The following is a 16493-nucleotide window of genomic DNA, read 5'->3' on the forward strand; positions in this document are numbered from 1 at the left end:
AGCTTTAAGGATCAAGGCTAATTCCTGCAGTTGGGAAATTTTGGAAAGTGGTCTTTGAACTAATGCTTTTGTTATTTCCTCATTAGCCATCATCTGTTAAGTCCTACCATTTGCAGCTGCTCGTTTTCCAGGAGCATTGAGAGGAAAGTCAGGTTAGAGTGCAAAGTGGGTAAGAGACACAACTAGCTTCTCTGTCTCACCGTGAGGTTAAATCTGCACCACTGGATTTTATATGTGTGTGTGTACAATGTGCATAGTGCTGGGAGTTACCAGCTTTTAATAAGTACTCAGTCAGACACATAGTGTCCAAGGATGAAGAATCTGCAGTGGGAGCATCTCTGTGGGAAGTGTGTTAATGCTGTTCACAAGTTCCCAAAGCAGCATCTGAAACTAGCACAGAGGCTAAATTTCACCCACTGCACTAAGTATTTTACTTTTTGCCTAATGGCAAAATGGCTTCTGTTAGCATTGCACTGGAGCTCTGTTTTAGATGGCCGTAAAGAAAAAGAGCGAAAAATTACATGGTAATGGTAACTAGTTTCTTCAACTCAGAGGATTCTTTGGAGAGCTACATAATTTTCCCCCCTAAGGCTGCTAACAATTCAATGTAAACCATAGTGGCAGTGTACAAATTGCACACGATGTTTACACACTACCCTTGAGGTAATTTTAGCCAACCAGCCCCATTCAAGCAGAGTCACCTAGAGCAAAACCAGAACAAAGTATTATCCAACATATGTATGTGTGCATCTTATGTAGTACACTCAAACATAATATGGAGTTGTGACTAACCAGAAAATCATACAAAAGTATTTTACAAAAGCTTATAAGAATTTACCCCCAAGTGTGAGTGCAACCCCTTAAAGAAAGGAAGAAGAAACCAGCAATATAAACATCATATTCCTCTCAGAGATGGGCTCCAGATACTGACAATCTGCTGTAATGTCCTTTCCTCTCACCACTGCCCAAGACTGAAACCAGCAACCTCACAATCCAGAGCAGCTGTAGAAGGGTGTAGAAGGGTGAGCATACCACCAAGAACAGGGGAAGGAAACAAATATGTGCATAAAACCCATTATTCTTTCTTTTTGTGCAACACTGCTGGACTAATAGCGATCTGACACATAGAATTTTGGTTACTCTTTTAACAAATTACTGCCATAGTTAAATAAGAGGTATGCTTTCTCTTTGCCAACAAACAAGATTCTGAGCATAATATAGTTTCTATATCTCAAATGCTATCCTGATTAACAGTATCTGTCAGAAAGAAACCTGGAGTTTTCTCTAACAAAATGCAACACCCCTCCAAGTTTATTAGCTATGTGACCATACTCTGTTTGTATCAATGGGGAAGGTTATTAATTCATCTACTACAATGTTCTATAATGCCTGAATTTTATGAATTTGTGCCTATTGCAATTATAACTGCAACTACAGAGTAAAGTAGGCCTTGAGGCAGTAAAAAGAAGATTCAAAATAGCATGAGATGGAAATTTATTAGAGCTGGATTGAATATTCCCTTTGTTTTACAGACGAAGAGTTGCAAAATTAGTTTAGGTTCCCATTTTTCTAGACACTGTCCAAGCATGTAGGAAGAGACACTCTTTGCCCAGGAGGTAATGTGTCATCAGAACAGAAAGCCAGAACACAAACACTGCAGGGTAGAGACTGAACAGCCTTTTGTGAAGTCAGCTGTGGCAGCACATTTTGTGAGGAAGCAGGAGGAATCTATTTCTGCTAGGTTTATAGTTCTTACAATAAAACATTTTTCCTAGGCATAACTCAAGAACTGTAGTGGGTGACCAAGAATGCAATGAAATACAAATCCTGCTATAGTAGTAATTTATGCAAATCATTCACAGCATGGGACACAGAAGACAGGCCTGCAAGAGTGAGACTAGAAGCTTCTAAGGTGAAAAAACCAGTTCTTCACACACATCTACTTTTGTGGGTTTCAGTTTAATTTACTTTCATAGCACCATCCCTAGCATTGCAAGTTCCTGCGTACAGGACTGTACAGCAGCTGGACAGACTTCTTGACTCATGGACTAAAGTCTTCTAATGGTCAATACCTACCATGTACACTTGGATTCTAAGAGTGACTCAAAGGTGAAAGATGATGGTGAATTTCCTGGGTACAGAAGCAAGACATACACAAGGAGCTTGAGTGCAGCTGCATTTCAGGATGTTGAGAAGTGTTAAGTCTCGCTGCCTCATTTCCGTCAGCAGTCTGAAATTGAATTACACAGCATTTTTCTTGGAGAACAGTCCTGCAGTTCTGCTGCTAGCCGCACATTCTGTTTTGGGCTTTACTTGAACACAACGTACAGAGGGTGATTTGTGTGAAGCCTGCTTTGTAATATTGTCACATGGGGAACCTCTCTCTTCTGTCTTCTTTGCAGTTTTTCCACGCATGAGCTATAAATACCCCTAGATTCACCATGAATTTCATAGTTTCAGCTATGAAAAGGATTATCTCAGTTTGATTTAAGTAGTACAAAAGTACTGTCAAGTAAAACAAACTCAGAAACAACCAAACCAAAACACCAACCCCCCATCCCCCCCACCCTCAGGATTAAAAATAGTGCATTTCTAAAACGTATTGCCTGGCAGATTGTCCCTGATGTTTAGTATGCTTGGTGTGCCCTGCTCAGCGTTTCATACCTCGCCGAGCGCCTCAGGAGGCCCGCGACACATCACTGCCCAGCCAGTCACGTGAAGAACAGCACTCTTTGTTTTGGCACGGGCCATGTATGCATTTTGTCACCATACTGACCGCAAAAACATGCAAGAAAATAAGTGATCCTCTTTTATTTAATTTTTTTCCTCTTTTTTCTTTTTTTTTTTTTAACTAGCGGCATCTCATCAGCCACCACCAGCAAGTGCAAATCTTCTCTTCGAGGCACAAGGCCCTCGCCTGGCAGCCAGGGTACACCGCCCCGCCGCTTCCTGGGAATCGTAGTTCTACGCTCCGCAACACCCTGGCGGCTTCCTCGGCGCAGTTGCCCCAGGAACTACGCGGCCCGGCACGCCTGGAGCCGCCGCCGTGCTTCCTGTGGCCGCGGCGGGAGCGCGGCGCCGGCGGGGCCGAGCCGCAGGTAGAGGAGGCGCGTCAGGCGGGGCGGCGGCGGCAGCGCCCGCGGGGAGCTGCTCGGCGGGAGCGGCCGCGGGGGTCTCGGGGTGCTCGGCCCCTCCGGAGCGCGGGGAGGCGGCGCCGCCGTGTCCCACTCCGTGCCCTCCGCCGCCCGCCCAGCTCGGGGGCGCGACCTGCGGGGCGGAGGGGCCGGGGAGGCGCCGAGGCACTGACCAGGAGGTCAGGACCAGCAGGGTACGGACCGGCCACGCCGTGTTCGTGGGGGCACGGGCAGATCGTCAGAGCGGGGGCAGAGGTGCGGGAACAGCGTGGAACCCTTTCGGGCGGTCCGTGAAGCAGAGAAATGTTTACATCTGTTTTCACGGGGCTGAGGGGAGGACCCCTTAAGTTAAAAACAAAAATCGTGTTTAAACTGTAAGTTAGCCTAAGGTGATAGTGTTTCGTTTCTGTAAGTGTTTATCTACAGTGCCCACAAATATATAAACTATACAAGTTTTATCAGTTGAAGACAAATCTAGTTGAACATGCAATTTCTTTTTAATTTTATTTAGATTTATCATTTGACGTTGACCGTGTACCTGTTCATTCAGTCAGAGCTACATGAAAGCTCAGCAGAGGTTCAGCTTGTATATTAGAAAGTCTTGTTTTCCTCAAAAAGTTGCTAACTTATGTTGCTTATACAGTTTTATTTGCTTTTAACTAATACACTTGTAGGAGAGTATGGACAAGCTAAGGTGTCTATAAGGTGCCCCAAGAGGTGGCATGCTGTCCCTGTTTGAAGGACCTCTTAATGAATGCTGCTGCTTTCATGACCAGTGTAGCATCCTTCTGATGGAGGATTCACTCCAGAACTGAGGAACTTCGCTATCCTGTGTTGAAGTTCTCATCTTTCAGTGTAGACTGTACTTATTCCTCATATGTGCACACTCTGCAGCTTACTTGAGTGTTATGCCTTGAACTGTGTTCATCCTGCCCAGAATTTAAGAGAAGACTGGATTACTCCAAGTGGCACTTTTAAAAACAAAAAAACAAAAAAAAAAACCAAAAAAACCAAACCAAACAAACCAAAAAGTTCCTTGTTTGAACTAAATACTTCGATTAGCAGATTCTGGTATTTAAACCATGAGCGTGAGGTGGTTTTTAGAAGTAGTGACTTTAAATAAGAAATGAAGTATAAATAGCTGTCAGTGCTCCAGCTGCTGTTTGTACAGCACCATGATGGCATGGTGGAGGCTGCACTGGTAGTGATCCTCTCAGCCTTTCTCCTCCTGCCCACTATGGGAGGTTCTCTGATAAATACCATGCTTACGGGATGGTTGGGATGATTGACTCACAGAACACAGTTTTGTTCTTGCAGTTGGTTAAACCTGTTTGCTAGCTCTTTTCCATGGCCTCGGCTGTAACTCTGAATGATCTGTCAATGTGTGGCTCTTAAAGCTTCGTCACACATGTATAACTCAGCCATAAACTGCCATTGTTAAATTCACAGTGGAAGTCAACTAACAGGGTTTTGCTATCCAGTGCCAACATTATTAGATCACAGGCTACAATGAGGTATCTAAATCTACCTTGTCTTTACTCCTTCATATTTTTTAGACCTTGAAACCAGGTGAGACAACCTGAAGACAGTGAAAGCAGGAGCTCATAGGCCTGAGCCAGTGAAGATTAATGAAGTTCCAGTCCTGTTAAGATGACCATCTGAAAGTCGTGTGGAGTGTAGCCCAGAATGAGACTGGGTAAAAATAACTTGCACAGACTTAGGTATTGCTTCACAGTTTATGACCAGCAACAGAAAACTTGGATTATTAAATTCTGATCCACTTGTTTCCTTTTGCTGCCCTTCTGATGTAGTGCTTCAGTTGTTTGTGGGAGAGTTACAAATAGGGCAGCAGGTCATCACAGTTTCATCACAGCTGTATTAGTAGAAGTTAAGAGAGATATGATGCTTGTAGTAGAGGAGGGCAGAAAGTAGGACCCTGCAAGGGGAAAAAGAACAATAGAATGGTGACAGGCAAATGACAGAAGATCCAGACAGACCAAAAGGACTTTTAGAGGGGAATATTGGGTGCAATATGTTGAGAAAATTTCTATTCACTACCAAATAAACTACAAAGCAATCCTAGTATCTGTGCAAGGATAAACAGACAAACATTTTTGAAAGGACAGAGGTTGAAAATTGAATTTTTTAAAGGTTGGAGCTTAGTAAAGTTCAATGAAAATGAAAATTACTTAGATAATCTTAGTCATCTTCGTACCTATAAATTATGATATAAATTACAAATATTTTCTGTTTTTTTATCAAACCAGACAGTTCTCACTGTCTGGCTTGAGACACAAGGAATGTTTTGTTAGAGCAGCAAAGTTACGGTGTTAAATTGTGCTTAACTGCTGCTCAACAAATCATTACTTTTCCTCTTGGATGTCTTTTGCAGTGCTTACAACAAATCACTTCAGTTTTGTGTAAAAGTTAATTTCTCAGCATGTCCACGAGTCCAAGGCAACAACTGGCATTGTCCTTATTCTAAGGATACGGATTAAAACACAGGGAAAGAATCCACAAATTTTGAAAGCTTTTGATTGCTTTTCAAAATATTTAACATCATTCACTGGTGCACAGCACAGATGCTCTTTTGTATTTTCTGGTGTTGCATGAAGCAGACTTTTAGCATCAGGGGAAGAAAAGAGGCAACTTAGTCTGAGAGGTAGGTGGTCCCTCAGGCTGTGGCTCTAGTGTTGCTCGCTTTCTTCTGCAGACCATAGCAGTGTCATTTCAACTGAACAGTGAAACTACTGGCTGTACAACCCAAACCAGCACCGAAACAATTATCTGCCCCTTCAGACTTCTGCTGTTTCCTAGATCTATTTTAGATCTCTTCCCCAGTCCTGCTCCCTAGGAAGAAGACACCTGTGCCGTGACAAACGGGTGGAGGAAGGACTCACAATGTACAGCACTGCTTTTAACTCTGCTAAAGACATAGTACCATGAATTTGTATCTCTAGCTCCAGCTAAAAGGAACTCTTTTCCACTTGCAGGAAAACTCAGTTTGATAACAAATGAGTAGTTATCTGTGCAACAGCCTTATTCATTTCTAAACAGCCGTACTTTCATTCCCAAAAAAACACAGTAGTTGTCTGTATGCAAGAGTAGTCTCATGGAAGCTGTAACCATGGTGTATCATTAAATGTACAAGCAGAATGAAGTTTGTCAAACAACTTTGGTTTACGATGTGAATTCTTTGTATTTGGCATCCCATTCCTGATTATAAATATTCTGTGTCCCATCACAGGTTTTTGAAAGAAACCTTCTGAGTCAGATGAACGTAGACTAGATACTCAGTATTAGAAGAATCTGTAGCTAACGAATACACTATGAAGGTTAGAGTTGGGAAGAGAGTGTTGTAATGGAAATAGGCAATAAGTTCACATAGCATAACTCATTCCACTCTATGTATTAAAAATGTTTATTGTGAATGCAATCCAGTCAAAAGGCATAGATGGTAGATAAAAGAGAGATTAACTTGGTTAATTCTTCTTCATTTTGCTTTTCTGCATACAGTTGTCCTTTAATCTGTACTGGCTCCAGCTTCAGCCTTTACATGTGTCATAGCTGCATTTATTTGTAGAGTAGCCAGTTTGTTGGTCGTAAGCTTGCTAGTTATAAACTGAATTGTCTCAACAATAAGTACTTAAGGAATAACCTGTCTTTGCAGATCCGGCTTCTAAGTGACCCTAAATAGTCAGTGAGCATCAGCTCCACAAACTTCAAATCACGCTGTCAAGCCAAACTTAGTGTGTGATATATTTTGGGAAGATGACTTTTCTTCATGGAGTACTATAAAATACTATAGCAGTAGTGCAGAAACAATCAAACTGGTGATCACTGTTGTCAGTATTTATCAAGTTGACTCGTAAAGCACAAGTGTTAACAGGCAGGGATGTGCATTTGATGTCCGCTTAATCTGTCTCACAAGCTGTGGCCTGTGGAAGGAAGGGATATCTATATTGTGATACTATGGAAAATTTCTGGCTAAAACTGTGGACTGTTTGGGATTTGAATTTATTTCAATTTTCAGTTCAGGCATTAGGAATTAAAATCTTCATTTTTATGGCTAGATCTGAAGTGTGATTTAAATTCTTAAGAGACATGCAAATGCAGAACACATGTTTGACGCCTAGCTGTGTCTGTTCCTGAAATGAATATAGGATATTCAGCTGAGAAAGAATAGAAGAGAGTAAAAGAAGGTAATGGCATATTTTAATGGGAATGGCAGAGGATGAGGTGGATGTCTGTAGCAGTGCGTGAAATCTCTGGGGCCCATGGTTTTGTTTCAGAAGCATTTAGCTGTTGCAGGAAGCTGATGTGCACCACTGTAAATTTTAACTGGAAGGGCATCAGTAGGGAGAAAGGAGAAGGTCTGGAGCTGTAGAAAAATAAGAGAACACAGTAGAAAAGAAATGTGCAAAAGGGGATCTGTAAACAGAGTTTGGAGTGGAACAACGTGTGACATGAAAGGAAGTAAAAACTTTCAGTACATTTTTCATAAACTGTGTCCTTTAGTGATCCCCTCCCCCTGAGAGCAGAGAGCCAATACCTGTGTCTGTCTTCTAAAAAGCACTTCCTTGGCAGGTTGAGCCAGTCTTAGTGCTTCTGCAGTTCCTGCCACATTGTCCATCAGTGCTTTCCCATGCCTCCTTCAAAAGGTTTTTTCAACCTGGGAGGGTAGACATGGTTGAAAACCCAATAACTTCAATTTTTAATCCTTTCCTTCAGATTCTTTGGTTTTGTTTCGGTTTTTTGCCAGAAGTATTAGCAGGATAAACTAATGGAAGAGGACTGACAGTATGCATCTAGGAGGGGATAGAACCATGTCAGTGCTTAACTTGGTTTGGTATGATTTCTGAGATTGGGCCTTTATGGTGTATTTCTGTGAGGATGCAGAAGGCTGATACACAGCTTATTCTTTCTATCTTATCTTCTTCCGTTGCCATACCAGGCTTCAAACATCTAGCACTACCCTTCTTTGTCTTGTGCCAACTGTGGTTGTCATCTCTCTTTCCATCAGCCTGTCTAACATTTAAAGCATTCTGAAATGTTTAAAGAGCAGATATTTCTACCACTGTTGTTTGAAAGTGTCCTGGCTTCTGACATTTTTGTTTGAAGGAGTCCTGCCTGAGGAATTCTTCAGGAGATAGCAGGGATAAGAGCTGTTAAGCCATTATGTTTGTTCAGCTGCACACAAGACCATGGAAAGTCCCATGAGAGGCCTGTAATTCAATCTGAGTAGAAATCCATTAGTTTAAAAGCAATCTGCTCCCAAATCTTCCGCCAGAAATGGTCTAAATGTATGTAATAGTTATTATTAATGCATTATTAAACCATTTATTACCTTATATTCAAAAGACCTGGACACAGCAGACTGCAATAATCTAATCCTTATTATGGGAAATATACTGGAACTGGAATACGCTGTGTATGTGTTTGCTGCAAAGTTTGAAGTATAATTCAGTGAAACAGTAGGCTCTTGTAACTGATAGATTGTTCTCAGAAGTAGCATCCACACATTAGAAATACAGCTCTTGTAGAAATTTTTATTTAAATCTTACTGCCTTGTTCTGGTGCTAAAAGAGATTAAGGGTGAATAGTGTGTTTCAAAAAAAATACTCTCCCCACCATGCATGCCTCATGATGTTTGCATTATGGAATGAGAGTTCTCAAGTGGCACACTGAAGTTATTTACTGGTGATTTTCACCCCAGGAACATCTGAAACTGTGGGACTCCACCACTGTTAAATTTATGGCAGAGACGTGGTTTTGCTTAAATGCAGTGGACTCATTTATTTTTTTCCTTTTTCCAGGCTAGACTAACTGACAGAATCTAAAAGGAGACATAATCAGCAAATATGGAAGAGGATACCAAACCTATCTTGGTTCCTGTGGGAAGTGATGAAAGCAGTTATGGAATCATGAATATACAGTTTAATCCAGAAGACTATAAGTGCAAAAGGTATGAGAAATGATGAACAGAATTACTGTGAGGCAAAGAGTTATTTAATCTTTACTTTTGACATCAGAATCCTACAAAGACAGATTAAAATGTGGAAGCCAGGATCTCTATAGAAACAAGTTCCTACTTTGTCATTATATGATAGTATTTTATTTCCAAGCACCAGGTGAACAGATGTTCTTACCGTGTTTTGTTTATAAGATTTTTCTATTGACATTAATTCAGAGAAGAGAGTTCTCCATTAAGAGCTCACCATGAGGCTTTTAAAGTGCTATTCAAACATGGAACATCATGTGTGTTTATAGCAGTGTGATTTTTTTTTTTTATTTAGAACAACTAACTGAAATGTTGAGACTGTGCAAGAAAGTTTGTCTGATGTTGTAGATAAATGGCTGTCAGTATGTGTGGATGGTGCTGTATGCATTCTGCAGGTGATGCTGGGAAAATACGTTTGCTAGTACTAAGTGAGCTGAGTGACCTTTACTGCCTTTTAAGAAAACTATGTAGTGCTTTCTGAGAGTGAGAAAATGTGAAAAATTAACAGTCCAGCCTTGCTACTCTGCCATCAAAAATAATGACTTTAGCTAAGTCGTTATTTTACATGTTTGCCTAAGAGTTTAACATCTCCACAAAGGGGTTTGCAATGGGAGACTTCTCTACTGCAGTTAAGATTTTTGTGGGCTGGTCGTTGAACCAAAACTGAGATCAGGGTGGGACTTGCCCTTCTAATACTAGCTGAGGGCATCAGCTTTGCATTTTTAGATGAAGGAATAGCACCATAGCACCTCTTGGACCGATTTATGGGTCATTTTTTTCTCTTCACATCATCGTATTTCAGTAAAGCAGTTTTCTGAAGGAACTGAAGATGGCACTGTTGCAAACAAAATCCGGTTGTCAGAGGTTGCTTCAGCAAAAAAAAAAAAGGTTCTTGAGGATAGTGCTTTGATGCTGTCAGCTTTGGAAAGCTATGAGAGCCTACTTACATGCTCTTCTCTCAAGTAAAGGAAGGAGGATAAGCATCTGAGTCAATAAGGGGAACAAAGGGAGCACCAGTGTAGAAGCATACAGAATTGTGTTTGCAAAGGCTAGGAAATGGTACTTTCAGGTGGAAAAGGTAACTGTGAATGAATGTAAATACAATCTTTCTCTTTTGGAGTGTCTGATCCCTTCCTGTCATAACAAAACTTCTAATCTGTATGACTTTCGGGAGCAACTTGTTTTGGAGGAAGTATGTGTTCTGTTTGAGAAGCAGTGAGTTTCAGGTGTTGCGGTAATGCAGTAGCAGTAAGAGAGGCTTTTTGAAACACCTAAATGCTAAGACTCACGTATTTACTGAGGTTAGGTATTGTTTCTGTACTGTGTGGTTGGGTTTTTTCCCCATGATTTCCCAAGTCTGGAGACTCAACTTCATGAAAGGTCATAGCCTTTGGCATTTGGTTCCTTTCCTAAAAGCAGAAGTGTGTACTTGGATTGTGTGCCCACATTCACAGCCTCCAGTTCTGCAGATCTGCCTAAATGCCCTTATTGCTCCTCTCTTGAGTTCATTCTTCCATTTTCCACGACCTAGCCTTTTTACCTTCCAGGTACACAAAGGCACAAGGATTAAGTGCATGAGGCCTGGGATATCAGAAAGGCCTGGAAATAATAGAGGGGTCACAAAAGTTTGAACTCCACTTCTGTACTAGAACAGGCAGCCCCCACACTTCAAAAGAAGAAATAAGGAAGAAGAGGCCATTGGGGTCTGGGTCAGTCATGGTCAGACAAGTGGACAGTTTGAAGGGCTTCTTCATTAAGCTTTTCGGGAATAGTGGCTCCTGAGAAGGAGGATTATTATGCATAAAAGTATCAAAAAGTGAAAATGCAGTGGTACAATGCAGCGTGTTTTTGCTTTTACTTTGTTCCTGGTTTTTAACTCGGTATTCAGGAACTGGACCCCAAGTGAGTGCGTGATAACCTGGCTTTGCTTGAGATAGCTCTTCAAGTGTTGTGTGTGATTTGTAGTAATTACTGTTTGTCTGTCTTAGTGCTGTTCTGTACTTTTGTTTAGCTTGTCTGAGATTTGAGGCATTTGCATAGTTATTTGGTTTTCTTAACAGCTTGGAGGATTTGGGATTTTTGAAAGGAATGCTTTTCAGTGTTTACATAAGAACAATAAGCTAATTGTTTTTTAGAGTTGTAAATTACTTTGTCTAGTATTGTTTTGCTAATTTGGGGGAATATAAAGCCACTTTTAATCCTTTTAAAGAGGATGTTATTGTGCTTCTCTCTTCACTGTATTCAGTGTGTATTTCCCATTTTGTAGCTCCCTTTAAGAACTAGAATATCATTGCTGCAGTGGCTTACTGGTGATTATTGTATGGAAAAGAAGACGGGTCTTATTTTCTTCAAACTGCTCTTTAAATCTGTTCACTGTCAACAGGTACTGCAGTTGTGGTCAGGAATACTTGAACCTTCAAAGAAGCAATTGATGTTTTGTGTTGATTCTTTTGCATATGAAAAAGCTTGACAATGCCTCCTGCTTTTTTTTCCTATTCTTTTTGAAGTCCCGCAGGTTCCCAGAATGTAGGAGGCATTAGTAATTGAAATTAAACAGCTATAAATTAAACAGTGTCTGTAGATGGCAGTCAGAGAAGCCTTTTTCATGCAAAAGTGGTTGATTCCCTTTATTTTCGAAGTTCTTTTAACTTAGGAGAAGATAGGCAATGGTCAGCAACCTGTGCAAATCTACCCTTTTTGCATTCATTATGTTTTTACTACTCCATACAATGTGATCATTTTACACCATTGCTTTCTCTGTTTGTTTTTCTCTGTTACCAAATTTTTGTAAATTCCTAGTCTTGCTTCTTTTTAATTGGAAAGAATTGTGACCTTAATTAAGAACCTTCATATTTCTTGGTAAGTGACAAGTAAAATAGGTTTTGTGTTTGACAGGGAAAAGGAATAGTAATTGAAGTGCAGTGTGGTAGAGCTTGTGATTCCAAATTTGTTAAAATGTGCAAGCAATGACATTATGCTTCAAAAGGTTATTTTAGTTCTGCATCCAACATTTTAAGAAACTTACATGATCATGCTGTAATTACTATAGTGGTGATATCAGTGCAGAAAAAATTAGGTAAAGTGTATTTCCAAGAGAAGAAATACCTTACAAAATAACTGTAAGCACACTGTTTAATGCTTCAGTAAATTCAGACAGCTTAGAAAGGAAAAAACAAGTCACTTGTGCAATTCTTTGATATCTGAAATCATAGAGGATCCTGAGTTGGAAGAGGCTCTCAAGGTTCTTCATGTCCAACTCCTGACCTTTCACAGGACAACCACTATGATCAGATCATGTACCTGAGACTGTTGTCCGAATATTTTTTGAACTCTGCCAGGTTTGGTACCATGGCCAGTTCCCTGGAGAGCCTGTTCCAGTGCCTGGTGTTCCTGTCCAGATAGGTGATTGCCAATTATGAAATAGCCACCTGTTCTTATTACTTCTTCTCGTTAATTTCCAATACAGTGAATCAGTTTTACTCCTTAGTTTGTCTTGTGCCATTTACAGCATTCCTATAATAATTTGGTAACTCAGTAAGACAATAAAGCTGTAGGAGTTCCCTAGTTTTATTTCTCTGTAATGATCCTGTTGGATCCCTAAAAAGTAAATTACTGATGTGGGGTATCAAATAAATCTGTGCAGTAAGCTAAAGTGGCTCCTCGTGGTCTGTTTGGAGGAAAGAAATTGTAAAGCATCCTGTAAAGAAAATTTTTTTCATATTTGTCTAAAAATGAAAAGCTTGCCTAAAGTCATGAATACTGTTATAAAAAGCTAAAAGACATAATGGTACAAAAAAACTCTGTTATACTGTAATAGCTCAAAACTTACCACGTTTTTGATCAGATCTCAAGAACCGGTTGTTTGATGTTTAAAAATACTTCAGCAAAGGTACTTGAAAGCAGTATTACTTAGTCTGAAAGTTCTTGAGATATGTATTAGTCTTATTCCATTGCCCTATGAGATGTAGTACATTGCTGAGAGTATCCATAAGATGCATGTAGCACCCTTAGGCAAAATTTTACATATTTGACCAGTGTTCTTTGTAAGCTGTTCCCTCTAGCCCTCCAAACCCAGCACTTAAGCTTTGCGTGTCATAAGGGAACAATGTTAATCATGAGCCTGTCTTTTCATTTTCTTTGCTTGCAAAATTACTACTGAAGTTAAAAATGTGAGGAAGTTTGGACAGAAGCACTCTTCTTTCTTGTCCTGGACCAACTCCAGAGAATTGTTATTAACTGTCCCTTTGTGTGAGCAAGAAAAGATGACTGTAGCTGCAGGTTTTCTGGGAATGGTTTCTGAAATACACCTGCTGGGTGTAATGTGTGGAAGATGTGGACATCCTACAAGTTGTCCATTCTCGTGGTCCTGTGGAAAACAGCTCTCTTTTACTGGTGTGTTTACCCTGGTAGAAGAGCATTGTTTTTCAGGCTAGCTGCTGAAATAGTAATTGTGTCATTCAGTGTGGATGAAATTCAAGGGACGTTATAGTTTATCTCAGTGCATAGAAATTGTCAGCATTGTTCCATATCATAATCACAGTCAGGTAATCTCCTTCCCCCAGATCACATTGTCCAACATGTTTTTCATAATCATTTTGCCATGTGAGAGATATGATATGATTGCCTGTATAAATCAGATTTTTTAATAGGAATGTGTTGTAGCTGCTAATGTTTGCATGTACAGAGTGACTGCCTGCTAGACATAAGATCCCTAAATAGAATTTTTCAAAATATATCCCAGATTATATCCTACTTGCTTTGGGCTTTGAAAATCTCAGTTTTTTAGGAATTTCTTTGAGTCCCTGAGAGCTTCTCAATCTCCCATTTGAGTATGGCGTACAACCAGTCTTTGATCTGGGTATTGCTGGGAGCAGTACTTTGACCTTGATCCTAAACAGAATGCTGCCCTCTCCTAGTGGAGATCAGGGTAGGTAGCAGGCCTCCCAGCCTGCTCACACAGCTTCCAAGTCAGACCGATGTTTTCAAAGAGATCTGCAAATAACATAAAATTGATGGGTGGTCAGTATGTTTTAGCAGTCACTTGCTCAGCTGGGCTAGTGGTGCAGTGGTACTCTGGAAGAAATAAAATTAACTTCTGCTTTACATAATTTTCATTCTCAACAAATGCACAGTAGCAGGGATCAAGGGGTAAGTAGCTCAAGTAGTGGCAACAATAAACATACACACTCCTCTAGTTAGGAAGCAGAAACAATAGGTGGTATATACAAATTCTTAGGGATTGTTTAATTTTCTTTTCTTTTCCTCATCCATAGATTAGATTCTGGATCATGCTCTTTTTTTTTTTTTTCTAGATCATAAGTTGCTTGTTTAATCCAGACTCTGTTCATGATACTGAAGAAAATGAAATGTCTCTGAACAATTTCTTACCTACAGATAGGTTTTTGCTACACAAAATTTATTTTCTTTATATTTGTTTGGTCATTGACAACACTGCTTTCTCTACAAAATAGGATGTTGTATGCAGTTTTCTGTTACTTTAATTTTAAAAATCATCCTTGGCTTTCACCTGCATTGCTTTAAAAAGTAGTCTCTGACTATCTTACACTTTGGAAGAATTTTCTTTGACATCCATGCTAGCAGGTGTTGAACACCATTTTGAAAGAAATCTTTGTCACAGATCTACTCACTTTGAAGGAAAATGTGGCATTTGTCTCACTGTAATCTTTCCACAGGTGCAGTGGAAGTTTATGGGGATGTACTAGTAATATTAAGTGGAGATGAGGAAAGAGAGGAAGGTCTTCACATAATGCAGCTGCTGTATAATTAGCAAAACACATACTTTTAAGTTTTCTAAATATAGTGCATGTCAGCAATCCAAAAAGGAAACAACAGAGAGCTGACTGGAGGTGGGGCAGCATTTAAACAAGTTACTTTTCTTGTTTTCATGACTACAGGCTTTATTTTGCAGGTCTTCTAATTAAATATTTTTTAGTTGTGTCCAATGATTTGCTCAACCTTATAAATTTTAAGCAAAATCAAATGAAGTCCTTTGGACTCATGACAGTCCATGAGTATTTTTTTACATTACCTACATGTGGAGTTAGTTAGCCCCATGTGCTTGTGTTTTGAGTAGTAAAGCTATTGCTTAAAATTTATTTATGTTACACTGAGATATCTTAATTGTTTGTAATAACACCACAAAAGTGCACACATATTATAAAACACATATTTCACCCATCATGTCATAATCACAGGAAGAAGAGTCAATTGAGAATGTTTTACAAATTTGAAAATGGCATTTTCATTTCAGTAAGTAGGAAAGAACTTGGGAAATGTAAGCCATTTTTTTCCCCATGATGAAGGAATATGTAAGAGTTAATTAATTTTAAGATAAAAGAATTAATGAATTTGTGGAGATGCAAGTTTATATTCTCTATTTTCCCCCTTTGTGAGTCAGGTTTTCTTGTTTTCATAGATATTCCCACCTACTGTCTCCCCTTAAGCACACAGGAATAGGAACCTATCTTTCTCTCTTCCAAAGATAGAGCAAAGAATTTCAGAACAGTATTCCTTATCTTCCTTACAGATAACAGGTTGTGTCATAGTATAGATGTGTAAATGATTCATTGAGAAAAGGAATGGGAGCCTTTTTATGGATGTTATTGAGAGCTGGGGTTGGAGGCGTTGCCTAAGTTCCTTTGTAGTCCGAAACAGAAATCAGTATTGAAGAGTAGTAAATTCAAATAAATTTTGGTCATATTACAGAATAAATGGCATGGCTTTATTGCTGACCTTGTTTCTGTTCTTAGTGGTTGGAAACTCGTGATCTCTGCCTCTATGGGTTTATGAGTGATTTAAACATCAGCCTGGAAGAGGAAGATGAGAAAGCTGTTGTGGTAGTTTTAAAAATTAAAAGCACTGCTGAAAGGAAAAACAAACACCGGTGTATTAAGGCTTAGAGGACACCAGCATCCTCTGTCTCATTTGAGAAATTAGCTTCTCAGTGCTAGGAGTCAATGTTGTTTTTAAGGAAGAGCATAATATGCCTATATGGAAGTAAATTTTACTTGAGTTAGGAAAAAAAATCTCAGCAACATCATGTTTTGTACTTTGTCTGGTAGTGCTGCTTGCATGAAGGTTTTGTATTGTATTTGTATTGTGTCGTAACTTTAGCAGCAGCTTTCACTGTGCTTGCCCAGTACCCCTGTGCATGCAGAGAAAATCAGGGGCGTGTGGTGTTCCCTCTTCCTCCTTTGGCAGCTGTGACTGTGCCTACAGTCTAACTCAGGTGGAGTGGAGGAGAGGGAGACACAGTCCATTTCCCATTGCCTCGATTTAAAAATAGTAGGAGCACATGGACTTCCTTGGTCTTGGTTCCTTCCCCGGTAAACACACTT

The 16493-nt window shown here is 39.8% G+C and overlaps 1 protein-coding gene across 10 annotated transcripts in view; it reads left to right on the forward strand.

The window, feature by feature from the left end:
* The first annotated feature begins 2855 nt into the window (after positions 1 to 2855).
* The window catches only part of SLC38A9 (solute carrier family 38 member 9), a 45440-nt gene continuing 31802 nt past the window's right edge, over positions 2856 to 16493 (forward strand). For 2 of the 10 annotated variants that reach the window (XM_086866958.1, XM_086866963.1), the window contains exons 1-3: positions 2856 to 3098; positions 4691 to 4855; positions 8951 to 9099. In XM_086866958.1, coding sequence (XP_086723084.1) covers positions 8996 to 9099 — 104 coding nt within the window. In that variant the 5' untranslated portion in view covers positions 2856 to 3098; positions 4691 to 4855; positions 8951 to 8995. Of the gene's footprint in view, positions 3099 to 3207; positions 3390 to 4690; positions 4856 to 8950; positions 9100 to 16493 lie in introns of those variants that run through there. The other 8 variants (XM_086866960.1, XM_023944622.2, XM_023944620.2 and 5 more) reach the window with 8 other exon arrangements.

Source organism: Cyanistes caeruleus, chromosome Z, assembly GCF_971803275.1.
Source record: "Cyanistes caeruleus chromosome Z, bCyaCae1.hap1.1, whole genome shotgun sequence".
Lineage (NCBI taxonomy): Eukaryota > Metazoa > Chordata > Aves > Passeriformes > Paridae > Cyanistes > Cyanistes caeruleus.